Raw genomic sequence first — 16,453 nt, forward strand, 5'->3', positions numbered from 1 at the left:
GGGGCTGCGCCTGGTCAGCGCCCCCGATTGACGTACACCCATGTTGGCTGGCGAGGGCAAAAGCATGCCTCTAAGGCTACATGGCCATGCAAAAACCAAGCAAATTTGCGTACTGTCCAGGTTGTTACAAGCAGGCCGGGCAGGCTCCGTTGGCTTCGCGCGCTGGCCATGCGAGGCGTGTTCCGAACCTCCCCCCTGACATCTCCAAAGCTTCTCTACCTGCTGTCGGCACTCGCTGCCCATGCAGGCGCCAAACACCTTAACAGCCTCCAACCCCGCCGCCGATGCTCTCTGCTCATGCAAGCGCAAGTTACACAAAATGCGGCGTGCGTCTACGGTATCGGTTTAATGCCATTTGAGAGGTGGCTCTCTAAAGACAACAGTCTGAGCCATTTGTCTCTAGCAGAACCCACCCCTGGTTAGGGGAGGCCCATAGGATGTGCTACGCCAGCTGGACATGCAGCGCACTACCACACGGTAACCGCCTAACCCAATCTCCTATTCTCTTCACGCGGTCAACGCCACCTCACACCCGCTACCGTGTTCTGCTGTACCTGGGCTTCCTGCCACCCGCACGATTCGCATCTTCAAGTCGGCTCCAGTTGCGGCGGTCTAGCAGTACTTCTAGTCTCTCCCAACTTCCCCAGTGCAGTCGGCATCGGCATCTCCGGCTCATGCTGACAATCGCACGGGCACGAAGGCCAAGGTAATGCACGCAGTGCCAATACATCTCCCGTTTTCCTTGCAGAGGGTGTGAGGCCCTCACCAGTCGTGCCCATTCAACTGCCACAATCTCTCCTTGGCAGGATATAACTTAAGGGGCACACGTACCACATACGCAGATGCCTGGTTGTTTTTACTGATCCTTGTGCAGCACCCCGGCACTTCTCCTCATGCTCATGATTCCACAGCATTGCTCTTTGCCAAGCCGCGTGTATCCATCACGAGCTGATGACACCCTCCCATGCGCGACAATGCACAAACCCATCAAGTGCTGTGTGATGGTGCTTGACGCGCTAGCCACACGCGCTAGCGCCTCAACCGCACCGTGCACCACTTGCCCACTTCACTGGAGCCATGCGGCCCATCAGCAGGACACATCACAGTGAGCTATTTTTTGCCAGGCCACGATGCTTGGCTGCAATATGTTCACTGCATATCGCAGCCGCGCTGAATGCATGGCCTGGTTCATGGTGATGGGCGGTTGAAAGGACATACTCCTTTCCCTAATAACATGACACTCAAACGCACGAGTGCACCGGCATGCCATGCCTCACGGTTTCCATCAAGTGTACGGTACTCAACACGGAACGACGTTCGCCATTGCGGTAAGGAGCGTAAAAGCCGGTTGTGCTCATAAGCGACACGGTTTCAGAAGCGTCGGACATGTGGCTCATCTGCGTGCAGCCTCCGGTATTCGGATGTAACCGCACAACCTTAGCAAGGTCCGTGTTCAATCGCCATTGATGCACGCACGCATGAGTTCTTGCAGGCATTGACGACCCCAATCGACGACCCCAACAGAATGAACATGACCCAAACCCTATTCCGCCCGAAGGTTTATTAGCGCATCGATAAGAATGCGCAAAACGCACAGCGCCCGAAGGTCATCCGATCTCCGACCATACCGATAAAAGAAGCTATCATGCACATCGAAAAAACGCCGTGTCACCGCTGCGTGTTGCTTGTGCGACGTGGACATTTGAGCAGTGCGCTGAGCGTGCCGTGCCATACGCTGCCGCGCGTTCTAGAATTTACCGCCCTTGCTCTCTCTGTCTCTCTCACACATGCGCACGCGCGTCCGCCCTGCAACGCCGCATAGCGTCGCGGTCCCGGCACGCTGGCATGCCCAGTGTCCATCTACACACGCCCATGCAGTTTGCCAGCATCATTAGTTTAGTATGGCCCCGTGCCCCTCTTCTTTCCGCCGCAGAGCGTTTTGAGCGCCCGCTTGAACTTCACGACATCGCGCTCGCAGTCGTCGCCCCACAGCTCCGTCAGCGACAACGCAAGCAGGTCCGACGTGAGCCGCGCCCACGGCAGGCCGCCGCCCACGCTGAACGGCCCACTGCCGCCCACCATGCCCATCATCCCCGCCCCGCCCATGCCGCCCACGCCACCCATGCCGCCCATGCCGCCCATGCCGGCGCCCATTGCAGCCATGGGGGCGTGGCCGCCCGGCGGCGCCGACAGCTCCACGGCCGCCGAGCGCAGCCAGGTCCGGAAGCGCGCGCCGCCCATGGCCAGCCAGCCGCTGTGCAGGCAGTTGCTGATGGGCAGCATGAGGTCGGGCGGCATGCCGACGCTGGCCGCCACCATCAGCGACAGCACCAGTACCGAGCCCAGGCAGCCCACTACCGGCTGCAGCGGCGGCGGCGGCGCGGGCGGTGCCGGCGCCGGCATACCCAGCATGCCGAACATGCCCGGCTGCCGGCCACCACCACCGACCAGACCGCCCATCGCGTTGACGTTCATGCCGCCGCCCAAGCCGCTCACGTTCATGCCGCCGCCCAAGGTGTTGACGTTGATGCTGGTCAGGCGGCCACCGTGCATCATCAGCATCTGCTGCTGCTGCTGGCCCATGCCCCCCATTCCCCCGAAGGTACCCAGACCCATCATGCCGCCTGCGCCGCCCAGCATGCCCAGCGAGGGGATGCCTCCCGCGCCGCCCAAGCCCTGCAGCCCCAGCGCCTGCGCCTGCGCCGCAGCCGTGGCCTGCGCCTGCAGCTGTGCCTGCATCTGCATCTGTGCCTGAAGGTGCGCCTGCGCCTGGAGCTGCGCCTGCAGCGACACCAAGTCCGAGCTGGCGCTGTTGCCGGCCGTAGAGGTGCCCGAGCCCGGCCCAGCGCCGGCCGCGCGCGCCGCAACAGCGTTGGCCGCGGCAGCGGCGGCAGCAGCCGCCGCCGCCGGACCCAGCACGCCGCTCTCGGCCACGGTCTGCGAGTACACAAGCCCAATGGCGTTGGGCGGGCAGCACTGGACCGGCCGGTCGAGCTGCGACGCGATCTCCGCGTATGCCGCCTCCAGTGCCGGCGAGACGCGGCAGCGCGCAAACAGCGCCGCCAAGCCGGTGCTGTGTCCACGGCCGCCTCCGGGGTTGCCAGGTGCGCCCTTGGCGCCGCCCGCCGCTCCGGCGCCGGCGCCGGGCCCTGCAGCGCCGATGCTTGAGCCGATGGCGGCGGCCGCGAGCGCGGTTGAGGCAGGGCTTGGGCCAGTGCCTCCCAGCTGCGGCGCAAAGCCTGTGGTGCCCAGCAGCAGCGCCGTCCAATCCAGCAGCGCGCGGCAGGCCTCCGGGTCGCTGCAGTGCATGCAGGACACGGTCGTGGCCACCACCACCTCCAGCAGTTCCCTGCGGAACACAGTTGATGAACGGAAACATATGATGTTTTCGGGTTGGGGGTGGTTGATGGGTGGAAGACGTACGGCAGGCACGGCACGCCCGTGAGAAGGCACATTCAAGGCAGGACTGTCGCATGTGAGACGGCACATCCACGGCAGGACATTACGCACCTTGAAGCGGCCAGGCCCTGCGGTGCGTTCAGCAGCAGCGACTGCAGCACCGGAAGCACGGCCAGAATGCGCTCGGGGTCGGGCGCCAGGGCGGCGGACGCGTGGCTGCGGCCGGGCAGGCTGCGAGGAGCCTACAAGACACGCAATTGGAGAGGTAAGAGAGGAACGGGTGAGCTATGCCTGATGTTGTAACAGGTGCAATGTTACGAGTGTGGCGCGGAGGGACTGGTTTGTGCGTGCGCCTCAACCCAGCTCGCTCACCAGTAGGCTCAAGCACGCCTCCTTGGCGACCGTGCACGCCTCCTGAACGGAGCGCTCCGCAACCGCCGAGCCCTCCAGCAGCTGCTGCATAGACCGCGCGTCCGGCTCTGGCTGGGGCTGATGCGCCGCCTGCTTCCCCTGCAGCTGCTGCAACTGCTGCTGAAGCTGCTGCAGCTGTTGGTGTTGCTGCGCGTGCTGCTGCTGCACTTGCGCCGCCTGCCTGAGCGTGATCAGGTCGCCGCACACAGGCAGGCAGCCCAGCACCAGCTGCAGCACGCACAACGGCGGACCCGGCTGCAGCGCCAGCATCTGCCGCTGCTGTTGCAGGTACAGCGCGCCCGCCGCTGCGCCGATGCGGCCGGCAACCCCGGATGTGTTTCCTTGCGCAGCAGGGCCGGCCTCGGACCAGTCAAGGTTCGCGGGCCACAGCACCGCCGCAACCTGCTGCTCGGTGGGCGGGATGGGCGGCGCGCCGTGCGACACGCCCAGGACGGTGTTGGCGCTAGACAGGAGGTCCGCAGCGCCGGTGGATAGCACGTGACCGGCGGCCGCGGCCACCAGCAGCGAGCCTTGAAGCAGCGAGCAGGCTGCTGGCAGCAGGTGCGCGCCCTCCAGCGTCTCCAGCAGCACCGCCCGCTGCTCCGCAGCCTGCTGCTCCTGCTGCTGCTGCTCATCGGGGGCCGCGGATGCCCCATCCGCCGCGGCACCGCTAGTGGCGCCGTCCTTGCCTTGCTCCGCGCCAGGCCTCGCCCCCTGCAGGCAGCCGGCCAGGTGCGGCCATACGGTGCGCACCATCTGCACCACTAGTGACGCCACCACGACCGCGGCCGCGTCGCCGTCCGGCGGCGCCGAAGCCAGCAGCGCCTCGTGCGCGCTGCGAATGACGCGGCTGTGCCCGCCGCCGCCCATGTCCTGCACCTGGCCCGCCGCCGGGATGAACATGAGCATGGACGCCAGCCCGCCGACGCGCTGCGCCGCGACCGTGGCGACGGCGCCCAGCTGCTGCAGCTCGCCGGGCGCGGCGGCGCGGCACAGCGGCGCGCGCGCATTGACGGCGTCGGCCGGGGTAAAGGGGCAGCCCAGCGGCATTGCCGGAGGTGGCGGGGGCGGCGGCGGCGGCGGGCCGTGCCGCTGCTGCTGCAGCTGCTGCAGCTGCTGCAGCTGCTGCTGCTGCAGCTGGACCTGCAGCTGACGGCGCGAGCCGCGCCAGTGCTCCAGGTGAGTGGTCAGCGCCCCGGAGCTGACGGCATCCCGCAGCATGCCTGCAGCGACGGCGACGAGGCGGGGTTGCGCAGTTAGGCAAGAGCAGTAAGGATGCAGGGTGGAGAGGGGGTGTCGGGGCAGTGTTGCCTGATATGCGTTCCGGCAATGGCACTGCCCGCAACGCTCTGTCGTCCCGGTACGCTGCACACATACTGGCACCCATGCCGTCATGCGTGCTGGCGGCGTCGCCTGACAACAACACGGCAGGCCTCTTCAGCCTCCATTCACGACCCACGCACCTGCAAGTCTGTCCAGCTCCTCAATGGCTGCCTGCACCCGCGGCGCCAGCAGCTGCCGCAACAGCTCGCGCGGGCTCAGCTCGGAGCCGGAGGCCGCCGCGGCATCGCCGCCCGCCGCCGACTGCTCCCCCATCGCGACGTTGCCCTCGCTGTCGGTCCCCGCGCCGGAGGCATCCGCGCCGGCGTTGTTGCCGGTAGCGCCGGGTGAGGCGGCGCCGTTGCAGGCCAGGCGCATAAGCGAGGCGATGAGCAGCTCGCGAGAGGTCATGTCCACGCCCGGCGCTGCCAGCATTGGAAAGGAGAAAGGGCGGCCGTCAATATCGTGCCATACAATGCCATATGCCGCGCGCGAGGACATGGACAAAACGCAAGTGCAGGGACAAAACGCTGGCTAGCTCACCCGGCTTGTGCCGCAGCGTCACGCCCGGCCCCGGCAGCAGCTCCAGCAGGCTGGCTACCCAGCCCGAGTAGCGCCCTAGCAGCAGCGCCGCGCAGCCGCGGTGCACGCACAGCCGGTTCAGCGCAGTGGCGGCGTTGCGCGCCAGCTTCTCGTTTGGGCTACGCAGAGCCGCCCGCAGCGCGTCCAGCGGCCTCGCCAGCACCTCCGGGTGCAGCGCAAACCAGGGCGCCATGCCACCCACCAGCGTCAGCGCTGTGCCCGCCAGCTTGAGCGAGGAGGCGGGGTGCACCACCGCCGCGGCGGCGGCGTTGATGATGGAGGCAACGTGCGCGTCATCGACGGGCGGGCCGTTGACGGCGGCGGCGGCGGCAGCGGCGGCGGCCGCGGCGCGAGGCGCCGGCTGGCCCTGGTGGTGCGTGTGCGGTGGCACGTGGGGCCCGGGCGGCGAGGCCAGGGTGCTGGTGCTGCCGGCGGAGCCCGTGGAGTTGTCGTTGGGCGGCGGCCTGTTGGGGCGGGTGGGCGTCCTGTGCATGCGTCAGCACACGACACAGTGCGGGCCGGATAAGACAGACAGCAACACGCCGACGCGGTGCCCACGCACGCGCATCTGAGGCAAACGCAGCGTCAAGAGCATGCGCCGAGCGTGTGCGGAGCTGTGGGAGAAGCAGCCCAGTTTGTCCGACCCAGATCGACCCAGATCGACCCAGATGAACGCCACAGCTCACTTACCTGATGGCACCCGCCAGACCGCCGCCGCTGCACAAAGCAACATTGGCTGCGTACAGCGAGCTCTCCAGCCGCGTCCATACCACCAGCCCGCCAGGGCCCGTCGCCGGCGGCGTGCCGGGCTTGCCGCCCGCCACCGCCACCGTGGCATCACCGATGCGGACCTCCTCTCCGGGGCCTACCGGCACCACCTCCACGCTGTTCGCGTTGCTGTTGGCGGCACTGGTGGCAATGCTCTGCGCGGCGCTGTGGACGGTGCTGTGGGCGGCGCTGGTGGCGGTGCTGTTGCTGCTGCTGGCCGCGGCGGCGGTGGCGGCGGCGCCCAATTGCAGGGCGTGCTCGGAGATCATGCGCTCAAGAAAGGCGGCCACGTGGCCAAGTCCCACCAGATCCACCAGGTCGCGCATTGTGGCGCCCAACTCGCGCCGCACCTGCACGTGTGTCGGCGATGTGTGTTGCGTCATTGTCTGGCCCGGTCGCTGCACTCGGCCACGGGGCCCGATGGCGTGAGCAGCCGGTCTGGTGCTGGTGTCCATGCACAGGAGAAGCACACACCGGAGGCTACAACCTAGGAGAAGTTCGCCCACTCAGGCAATGCAAGCAACACGGTGTCAAAGCAGCCACACTCACCATGCGGACCTCCTCGGGCAGGTCGCGCGCGTCCGCGGTGGCTGTGGCCGCCGCCTCGGTCCCCAGCGCCGCGCGCGACACCAGTCCCGCCAGCAGCTGCCCCAGCAGCGGCAGATGGCCCTGCAGCATGGCCAGCCGCTGCGCTGCCTGCTGCGCTGCGATGTGCGCCTGCAGCGCCGTCTGCTGCGCGCCGGCGGCGGGCGGCGGCGCGCAGCTCTGCAGCAGCTGCGCTAGGTAGGTGTCCTGCCAGAACGACACGCACGCCAGCGCCACCTGTGCACCGGCAGGCGAAGTACGGCAGTCGGGTGCGCGAGCACGGGAAAGTACGGCAGTCGAGTCAAGTGTCAGGTACGAGGCAGCAGGTGCAGGGCGTAGCAGCCCGATGAGGCCGCCCGGGACCGCGCCAGCACAAGCGCCGCATTCTCCACCACCGCACTGCCGCCCTGCTTGCACCGCACCTTCAACTACCGTATCCGTTCGGGCTGTAACCAACAACAAGCCCGCACCCACCTCAGGGTTGCTGTGCCCCAGCAGCGCCATCAGCTGCGGCCACAGCACCGCAAAACGGCCCTGCAGTGCCACGTCCCCGCGCAGCGCCGGCGGCAGCACCGCGCTCGCGGCGGCGCAAAGCACGCTGCAGATGGCCTGTAAGCAGTCAACAGCATGAGGGGATAAGCGGAGAGATGGTAAATGTCAAAAAGTGTTGTTCGTGCAGCACCGCAGCGCTGCAGCAGTGGCGAGGGTGCCGCCCCTCTGGCCACTTTGCAGCGAGTTGGAAGGTTGCCCCGGGAGCTCACCTGAAGCACGGCACCGTCCGTCCACAGGCACCAGAACGCGGTGTCGCTGTCGGGCGCGACTCCGGGCTGCGGTGACACCAGGCCGGCCTGTGATATGGTCGAGGGCGGGTGCACCGGCACAAGCCACACAAAATGCGCAGGATGTGTCAGCGCGGGGATGTGTGCGTATGCATCTGAAGCATGGCCACTCAAGTGCAAGACGAGCAGAACGCTCAACACAAAACGCGCGGCCTCACAGCCCCCGCACACCTGGTACTGCTGCCGGTACACCACCGCCGCGCTCTGCAGCAGCCCCTGCAGCCCGTCCAGCAGCCGCTGCAGCAGCAGCGTGGCCGCCAGCTGCCGCTCCGGCGACAGCGCCAGAACGCCCTGAACGCTCAGGCCCGCGCCCGCGGCCAGCCCGGCCATGCCGAGCATGCCATTGCCGCTGCTGTGCCCCGCCGCCGCGGCGGCAGCCGTCGCCAGCGGGCTCGCGATGCGCTGGTGGGCCCCCGAGCTACCACGGCTGGGCGCGCCGCCCGGGCCGCCGCCCATGCCACGACTGCGCCGGAAGCCGGCCTCGCTCCAGTTGCTGGCGATTGTGGCGCTGCCGGTGGTGCCGACGGTGGTGCCGACGGTGCCGCCGCCGCGGCGCCAGCCGTTGAAACCCGGCGGCACGCCGCCGCCAGGCGGCGCGTCCGAGAGCAGCAGCATGGATGAGGAGGACGACGAGTCCGAATGGTAGCCGCTGAGGCTGTTCTCGCCACCGTCGCCGTCGCGGCGCGGCACGCAGTTGTTGATGAGGCCGCACAGGCACTCGGCCGCCAGGGCGGCAGTGTCCGAGGTCACCAGCGACTCGTACAGGCAGCTCACCAGCTGCACAGGGCATGTGCGGTAGTGGCGTGTGATTGCTCCCGTTGTGGCATTTAAATGTTGGGTCAATCAAGAGCATGCGTTGGCGCGAGGCTGCTCGCAGCAGGGGCGCGCTGTCTTGCAACGCCACATCTGCCCTTGCACTGCGAGCACACCAAACTTCGTGGGTCCTCCCACGCCCCGCCCTCGCTCCCCCATAGCTCACCTCCACCTCATGCTCCAGCGCGCGCGGCGCCGTGCCGAGCTGCTCCGCCCAGGCGCGCAGCAGCTGCAGCCCTGCGCGACGCAGCGCCGCGCCGCTGCTGGCGGCGCCCGCCTGGGCGCCCGCCGCGCCTGCGCCCAGGTTACGGCTGCCGACAACGGCGGCGCGGAGCAGTGGCGCGACCATGGCGTCGCTGGCGAGCGCCGCGGCCACAACGGCCTTGCGCTGCGTGTGCGCGCACACAGCGCGGGAGGTGCAGGCCTCCGGCAGGTTGCTAACCACCTGTTGCGGTCGGCGACGGCGAGGGGGCGCGAGGCATGAGCTTTCAACCATTTATGGCTTAAATGAGGGGATGTGGGCGGGGCAACCGAGCACACACACGTTCCAATCGCCAGGCTGCCGAGGCGAGTGCCTCTCTCAATACAATGCAAACGCACCTGCAGTAGCGCATACACGGCGCCGGCCTCCGCCGCCACCGCCGCCGTCACCACTGGCGAGCCCGCGCCGCCGGGTGCGCCGGCGGCTGCGTGGCCAAGCGCCAGGTCAGCAAGCATGGCCGTGGCCACCTACACGCAGTCACAACAACAGTGGCGCAGAGGTAGGCGAGCGAGCTACAGCAGTCCTGGCAACACAAGCCAGCCAGTACCGGTTGCTTCATCCCAGGCGCACAGCACTTGACACAACAGACCAACGGCACCTTCATGGCACCGTGAGGCGTGCTCAAGCGCGTCTATGCGTGCAATGCCCGGTACGCAGTACGCAGTGGTGCAAGGCCGCCGCAGGACTCTCACCTGGGGAGCCAGCAACGACAAAAGGTGCGGCACGAGCGCCTCCTCCTCCCAGCACGTCGCGCGCACCGTCAACGCCGCCAGGGCCGAGCTGAGCTGGCCCGCCACCGGCCTGCATCGTATCAGCAGCAGGTGAGACCGTGCAGAACGTAAGCCGACTGGTCTTTGAATCCCTGGACCCACCCCTCCACCTGGTCCCCTTGCCTGCTACCGTGCCATTCCCAGTGGCATGCCAGGTGCTTATGTCCGGTGGAACCAGGCAGCCAGCTCAGCGCACAAACACGCTTTTAAATGACGCCCGATACTCACCAGGCGCCTGCATTGACGCTGGATAGCAGCAACGACGCGATTTGCGCAGCCAGGCCTTGAAGCACGGTCGGGTCTAGTATTTCCTGCAAAGATAGTTTAGGGCATCCACCATCAAAAATGCAACGCAAGTTCTCCGGCGGTCGGCCGCACAGGTTATGAAGGCAATATGTAGACTGGCGCACGCTAGGTTCTGCAGAGGCTGTATTGACGCAACCCCCTGACAACACGCTTCAGCCTTGTAACTCGCGCCCACAATCGCAATACCATCCGCGTGCGCCCCGGCACCCTGTCTTTGTGCTTGGTCAACGTGTTTGGAGCTGAAATGCCCATGCGGTCCGCAAAACCATGTTCTTGACCACAAAACCGGGACTCCAGTATTGGGTTTTGCACGCCCGTACTGCACACCCGTTAACGGCCGTCATCTGTTCCGCCGGATCGGAAGCACCCGCCACCCCAACCCGCAGCCTATCACATCATGCAAGTCCCTCGCGCAGCCCCCTCACCGGCACCTTGCTGCAGGCGAGGCGCAGTGAGTGCGCAGCGAAGTGGTACTCATAGTCCGCCAGGCCCGGGCGCGCAAGGAGCGCGACGCACAGCTGCCAGGCTCCCGCGCTGTTCCGAAAGTTTTGCAGCCAGTGGTCTGCGGCTTTGCGCGTCGCCCTGCGGTGGCGCACACAGGGTAAGGGGTGGGCGGCGTTCGTTGCCGCTGACGGAAACGGTATGCGTGAACGTGCCTTGCCGTTCTCGGCGACGTGCAGCACTACAAACAGCGGTCAGGTGACGCTCAAGGCTAGGCCACGCCATCTGCTGCCTCAGCGACAGAACCTGTTATAACGCCACTAAGTAACGAAGAAGCACGGCCCAGTGCAGCGTCGTTAGCAGACATCGGCGGCGGTTTGGGCGAGGGTTGTGGCCACGCGCTCCCAAGGAGCGGCCGGGAAACGCGTCACGAATCTTAGGAACGAAGCACATACTAGCAGGCCAAGCCGAAAGGCGCCGGAAGCCCTCAGGCTTGCTACATCGCGACGGCTCCCGCCCGAAAAGACACGCATACCATGACCGCAGCCGTTGAAGCAGTCGCATACGCACACAGATCCACTCACCCATCTTGCGCGACGTAGAGCGCGTTCACAGCCGAGCGAACCAAAGAGATTTGCGACTCAGTCATCTTCCCCTGGCCCCTGAGCCGCGCCTTCGCTAATTTGACGATACTTTCATAATAGGTTTAAGCTCTAGCTGCGGCCGCATCTTCGAGTAATGAAACTTTGCACGCGTCACACGACAATGGTTACTGAACAAATCTAAAAATAGAACCAGGAACTGCACTTGTTGAATGTCTGAGTTGGGAGCGCAGGTTTAGGCCCTGGACGAGGAATGGGCCAAAGACCGGATTGCATATGGGGAATTCGCAGGGTTGGGTGCCGCACATAGATCGTGCTCCACTTCGGCTCGAACTTCGTTTTAATAATAAGAATAAAGCGCCAGTGGCCGAGCTGCACGTCTGACGCTGTCCCCGCGTTTGCCGAGAGCTGCTGTGTTGCATTTACATTGTCTACAGATGACGCCACTTTCATCATAGAAAGTAACTGCCTTAGAGCCGATCGAGAAGAAATGTTGTGACTTCGCCGCACTCTGCCAACAGATGTCGGGCCGGTTGGCAGGCCCACGAGGTTCCCGTAGCCTGCAGGAGCTGCCTCGAGACATAATTGCGCAGGTGAACCCTTTCGTCACGACGAATGCACGTCGAGAACTACGACCCGCAGCACACGCATGCGGGAAGGAACGCTGTACGGCGTGGCGCGGTCTCCGGATGTATGCGATTCCTTCGTGACCCCAGTCCTGACGCAGGTGGTTGCGGCGCTGCCTTATGCCTCTCTCCCAAGCTTTCGAGCCACTTGCTCAGTCGCTAGAGACCTGGTCGACTCGGCTTCCAACGGATGGGTAAGTGGTGCATGTGTAAAGGTGGTCATGAAGATGGTCCTGTCGGTGTGCTCATGGCTCGGCCTTTCCAGTCTGCGGCGACAGCACTTGCAGCTTGGCTTCCATACTGCCCAATTGCCAATACCCCTAAACATTGTAGTGCCAGCGCATGAGCCTCTGGAAGCGACACGTTGCGTCCTGTGTGCCCACGCATGCTGTAAATCTCTTCCCGCTGGTGCTGGTACCGCATTGTGGCTGCAGGTTATGAAAGTGGAGGAGTGCGAGGCGCTGCAGACCAGCCGCCTACTGTACCGCCTCACCTCACTGGCATGTGGGTCGGGCGTGCAACAGCGGGAAAGCCGTCGGAAACAGATGCAAGGGCATCTGTTACGGGTTGGCGGTGCTTGTATCGGTTTTGCCAGGGTGGCTGTGGCAACATATCGCTGCAGCGTAGAGGCTGGTTTGCGGGTCCCGGTGCAGCTACGGAGCAGCATACAGGAACCCTGAGAAGCATCACATAAATGTCGATACGCATGTCATACTACCCTGGCACTGCACTGCCCCACAGACTTCTACTTTGAGGGTTGGACCTGGGATGACGGGGAGCGCGAAGCTAACTTCCTTACCGTGGTGCTCACACACCTCAGCGTCTTCGGCAAAGTGCAGGTGCGAATGCCCTGTTCGGGTGTCTTCGCGTGCTCTGCGGTCCGCGCTCCTTCAAACTGCAGCATGTGTAGCCCGGGCATTATGAATACTCGTCCTCCTCCTTACCCTCCTACTCCCCGTCCTCCTACTCCTAATCTTGTGAGGCCATGTTCATTCAAGGTTTGCCGTACGCCAGGTAGCAGACCAGCGGAACACAACGTCACCTACAGTCCCGCAAGTGACAGGCTTCGTTCATACAAACCAAAGCGGAGGAGACTAGCTGGCCACGATAGTAATTCCTGTACCAAATGCCAGCTGTATCATAACCCAACGCCCTGCCCTCGCACTCCCCAGGAGGTGCGCTTTCCTGCCACCCCCACTCTGCCCTTCCGCTGCTGCCGCGGCATCCTTGCCGCGCTCACCTCGGTCACCGCGCTGGGGCTGCCCCCGCTGCACGGCGGCGTAGTGACCGACTCGGTGCAATACGCGTCGGCGGTGGCCTCCGTAGCCGCACTGGGAAGCACGCTGACTGACCTCAGTCTGGAGGGCTGGAAGATCACGGACGCGGCGGCACGCACGCTGGCGGACGGGCTGAGCAAGCTGCAGCGGCTCAACCTGGGCAACACGGAAGCGGTCACGCGCGTGGGGTAAGCAAGCATGGGTCTAGGTTGCACAGCGGTTGGTTCGTGACGCAGGCAGCGGGTTTGCCATTGACAGGTGCTGCGACACGTGGAGGTTCCGGGTTACGGACTTGGGGTGCACCAAACGCTCCCACCGCGTTTATCCTATGCTGATATATCGCCGTGTCTGCACGTCGCTGCAGATACTCCAGCATCGCTCGGCTCACCGGGCTTGTGAGCCTGACGGCCAGCGCAGTGCATGGCACCAACTATACCTTGGAGCCGCTGACGGCGCTGACAGCCCTGACGGCCCTGCGGGTGGAGCTGTCGATGGCCTTCTGGGACCGAGACCCCGGTGAGCGCTCTCTCGCGCGTGTGCCGATGGGCCGATCTGTGCGCGTGCGGTTCATCTGTGCACCGGAACCGTCAGGCGGGGTGCTGTCCGTCCCGTGCGTGTGCGGTCGGCCCCGTGTTGCACGGTGCTGCACAAACCTTTTGGCCTGTGTTGAGGCGGCAAGCAGAACGGCGGGTGCCGTTAACCTCCCCGGCCCTCACGATACCCTGCGCCTTCGTGCCGGCTCATCATACAGGCCCGCTGGCGCGTCAGCCGCTGCTGCGCGCGCTGGGCTGGTGGCACTCGGAGCCGCTGCCGTCGACGGAGCTGCGCGCGGGCCAGCTGGGCAGCAGCCTGCGCCACCTGTCGCTGTGCATGCAGCTGGACCAGCGCGCCCTGGAGCTGCTGGCCGGCTCGTGCCCGCAGCTGGAGATGCTGCAGGTAGGCGCGCGCCCGGAGCCCCTGACAGACGAGCACACGAATGCTGAAGGTCCAATGTGGCTACCATGCGAGCGTGCGCGGTGCTTGCTCATGCGCGGCGTGACCCGGGGCGTGCGGCTGTGCAACAGCAGACAGTGCACTGCTGTACTGGCGTGCTGATGTGTCCGCCTACAGGTGCAGGCCATAACGCTACCCACCATCGATCCAGCGGAGGCTGCCGCCGCGGCGGCAGCCGCCGCAGCCGCCGATGCGGCAACGCGCGCCCCAGCGGGCCCAGAGGCCGCCGGGCCCGGCCTCGCGGCAGCAGCTGCGCCCCAGCGGCCAGCACGGCAGCCGTCCCTGGGTGGCGGCGGCACGCCACCGACCACGCCAGCGGCGGCGCTAGCAGCACTGCTTCGGTCTGCATCGCGCGGAGGCTCGCCGCCGCGGCCCCCGCCCCTGCCCTCAGCTGTGTCGCCTCTGTCAACGCCGGGGGCGGCCTGGCCTGGGTACTACGGCCCGGTGCTGAGCAGCGTGCGGACACTCATCCTAGGCGAGGTGCGATTGATTGAAGTCAAAGATTACATAATATTGCAATAACAACCCTCTCCGGCGTCAACTGCGCTCTTGTTTTCCATGTGACGTCCGCTGGCCACCTCGACACACGCGCAGCTGGACATGCCGCTCGCGACGGAGCCGCAGCCGGTGGCACGGCTGACGTCCGTGTTTCCGGGCCTTGAGAACTTCATGACCTTCGTGGTCTTGCGCCGGGGCTTGATGCAGGTGCGCCAACTCGTGTTGTGTGTTGCGCTGTGATTCTGGGAACAGGGGCTCGTGCAGCATTGCACGAAGCGCGGCTTCCATAGCGTGGCATGGGAGTGGGTGGCTCTGTTTTGGACCCTACCTGGCGGGCCAAAGGCATGTACGGTACTGCGGCAAACCGCCTGTGCGTATCTGCGTGCAGCTGGAGAAGGCGGACAAGCTGAAGCGGCTGGTCCTGAACTGCCAACACGTACAAGATGAGGTGGGAGCGAGGCCAGGGTGGGGTAGGGCGGAAGTTGCATCCGGAGGCTGACCTGTCAGCAAAAGCTGTCAATGCCGTTGTCACTCGGTCAGCCACATTTCTGCTCGCGTTCCGGGATTGCCCTTTGCCTCGCAAACGCCCCTCCCACCGCCCACGTCCCGCCATGCATTGTTCCTGTTCAGGCCATGGCCTTCCTGCCTCCGCTGCCCTCGCTCACCGGGCTCCAACTGGAGAGCTGCCAGCATCTGACGGCGGCGTCTCTGGCGGCGCTGCGCTGCACACCGGGCGTGACCACGCTCATGCTGATCGACCTGCCGGGCGTGGACAACGCCTTCCTTACGCAGATGTGTGACGGCGGCGGCGGTGACGCTGGAACGCCAGGAGGCGCCGGGACACCGCAGGGCGGCACAGCTGGAGCTGCGGACCGTGCAGGCGGAGGACGCGGCCCCGGGGCAGCGGCAAGCGGTGCAGAGGGTGCTGGCTCCGGCGCCGGCGTGCTGGGAGGAGGTGGGGGGCTGCTGCCGGCGCTGAAGGTCCTCGTGCTGTCCAAGCTGGATAACCTGGGCGACGAGGGAGTGCAGGTGAGAGGCAGTCGCGGAGGCGGAGGGGCAAGCTGGCGGGAACGTCTTTTTGTGTACGTCGGGTTAAGCCTGTTGACAAGGCCTTTCTATTGACAGCCCGCGTTGGTTTCCTCCTATGAGCAAGATGCGTTGTTACGGGTTGTTCGTGTTAACAGCGCTGCCTCGCACTGAGCAAGCTGGCTTGCACCGTGACCGGCTGTGCATTACACCAACCATGTCCCTCGCGCGTCACGCCCCCTCAGGCGCTATCGGGCCTAGCGAGCTCGCTTGAGCAGTTAGATCTGCGGACCCTGCCGCAGCTCACGCCCGCCGCCCTCAGCGTCGCGCACCGCCTGCCCAAACTCAGCATGCTGTGCGTGTGCGTGTGCGCTGGGCTGGAGCGAGCGCACACGCGCTCACTTGCGGAGGAGCTGAGGCTTGATGACCGCGATGACGTCAACGTGGAGTTCGAAAGCGTCATGGTGGCGGCTCCCACGCTGGCAGACGAGTTTAGCGAGCTGGCCCTGGAGGAGGATGCGAATGCGGCGGCGGGCCCAGGCGCCGGCCGCGCGGGGGCTGGGGCCTGGGGCTAGACAGCTGAAAGGCTGAGTTCACGGGGTTACCTTGCTCCGATGGGCTGGTTGGCTGGTTGGTTGGGATGTTGGGTCTGTGTTGATGAGCAAGCGTCACAGCTGACGAGGAGGCGCCGTTGCTCACGAGGAGGCCGCTGGGGCCGGCGAAGCAGACGAGGGCTGAGCGCGCCTTGTGTGTTTTGGCGGGCTTCCGGCACTGCCTCAGCGCTGAAGAACGTGACCTAAGCTATGCCACGCACATGCCATACTAGAACCGATTCAATCCTTGATGTCGAAAGGATTAGCGATTGCGTGATGAGTTCGGGAACTTTGCAACGCCACTTCCTCCAATAATCAAGTCAACAGGCAGTCATATCCTTT

The 16,453-nt window shown here is 65.4% G+C and overlaps 2 protein-coding genes across 4 annotated transcripts; one reads left to right on the forward strand and one right to left on the reverse strand.

Annotated features, from left to right (window-relative positions):
• Positions 1-112: 112 nt before the first annotated feature.
• On the reverse strand, positions 113-11,276 carry CHLRE_13g586750v5 (uncharacterized protein). 3 transcript variants are annotated; one of them, XM_043069679.1, is made up of 16 exons: positions 11,081-11,276; positions 10,487-10,637; positions 9,978-10,060; positions 9,672-9,780; positions 9,318-9,446; positions 8,884-9,162; positions 8,076-8,681; positions 7,827-7,913; positions 7,540-7,674; positions 7,030-7,302; positions 6,403-6,830; positions 5,674-6,176; positions 5,274-5,555; positions 3,772-5,033; positions 3,511-3,641; positions 113-3,349 (listed from the first exon to the last, which is right to left on the reverse strand). In XM_043069679.1, exons 1-16 carry the CDS (start codon positions 11,143-11,145, stop codon positions 1,897-1,899), a joined length of 5,976 nt encoding a protein of 1,991 aa, XP_042917652.1. In that variant the 5' UTR covers positions 11,146-11,276; the 3' UTR covers positions 113-1,896. The 3 variants fall into 3 exon arrangements, with proteins under 3 accessions (XP_042917652.1, XP_042917653.1, XP_042917654.1); XM_043069678.1 differs by having other exon boundaries at positions 10,481-10,637; XM_043069677.1 differs by having other exon boundaries at positions 5,674-6,197; positions 10,481-10,637.
• A 140-nt stretch (positions 11,277-11,416) lies between these two features.
• CHLRE_13g586800v5 (uncharacterized protein) lies at positions 11,417-16,429 on the forward strand. Its single transcript, XM_043069680.1, has 12 exons — positions 11,417-11,691; positions 11,826-11,918; positions 12,159-12,228; positions 12,466-12,563; positions 12,897-13,189; positions 13,366-13,517; positions 13,753-13,937; positions 14,112-14,474; positions 14,589-14,699; positions 14,881-14,940; positions 15,123-15,521; positions 15,764-16,429. The coding sequence occupies exons 1-12, from the start codon at positions 11,620-11,622 to the stop codon at positions 16,091-16,093; spliced, it is 2,226 nt and encodes a 741-aa protein (XP_042917655.1). The 5' UTR covers positions 11,417-11,619; the 3' UTR covers positions 16,094-16,429.
• Positions 16,430-16,453: the final 24 nt, after the last annotated feature.

The sequence above is a fragment of the Chlamydomonas reinhardtii genome, chromosome 13 (genome assembly GCF_000002595.2).
Source record: "Chlamydomonas reinhardtii strain CC-503 cw92 mt+ chromosome 13, whole genome shotgun sequence".
In the NCBI taxonomy this organism is placed as follows: domain Eukaryota; kingdom Viridiplantae; phylum Chlorophyta; class Chlorophyceae; order Chlamydomonadales; family Chlamydomonadaceae; genus Chlamydomonas; species Chlamydomonas reinhardtii.

Bases quoted from the DNA above. Each gene is read 5' to 3' on its own strand.
- CHLRE_13g586800v5 (XM_043069680.1), top strand. From the start codon at position 11,620: ATGTCGGGCCGGTTGGCAGGCCCACGAGGTTCCCGTAGCCTGCAGGAG. The intron at 11,919-12,158 runs GTAAGTGGTGCA...TTGTGGCTGCAG, and splicing joins ACTCGGCTTCCAACGGATGG to GTTATGAAAGTGGAGGAGTG. The intron at 12,229-12,465 runs GTGGGTCGGGCG...ACTGCCCCACAG, and splicing joins CCGCCTCACCTCACTGGCAT to ACTTCTACTTTGAGGGTTGG.
- CHLRE_13g586750v5 (XM_043069677.1), bottom strand. From the start codon at position 11,145: ATGACTGAGTCGCAAATCTCTTTGGTTCGCTCGGCTGTGAACGCGCTC. The intron at 9,163-9,317 runs GTGCGTTTGCAT...CGACCGCAACAG, and splicing joins CCGTGTATGCGCTACTGCAG to GTGGTTAGCAACCTGCCGGA. The intron at 7,303-7,539 runs GTGGGTGCGGGC...GCCGGTGCACAG, and splicing joins TGGGGCACAGCAACCCTGAG to GTGGCGCTGGCGTGCGTGTC.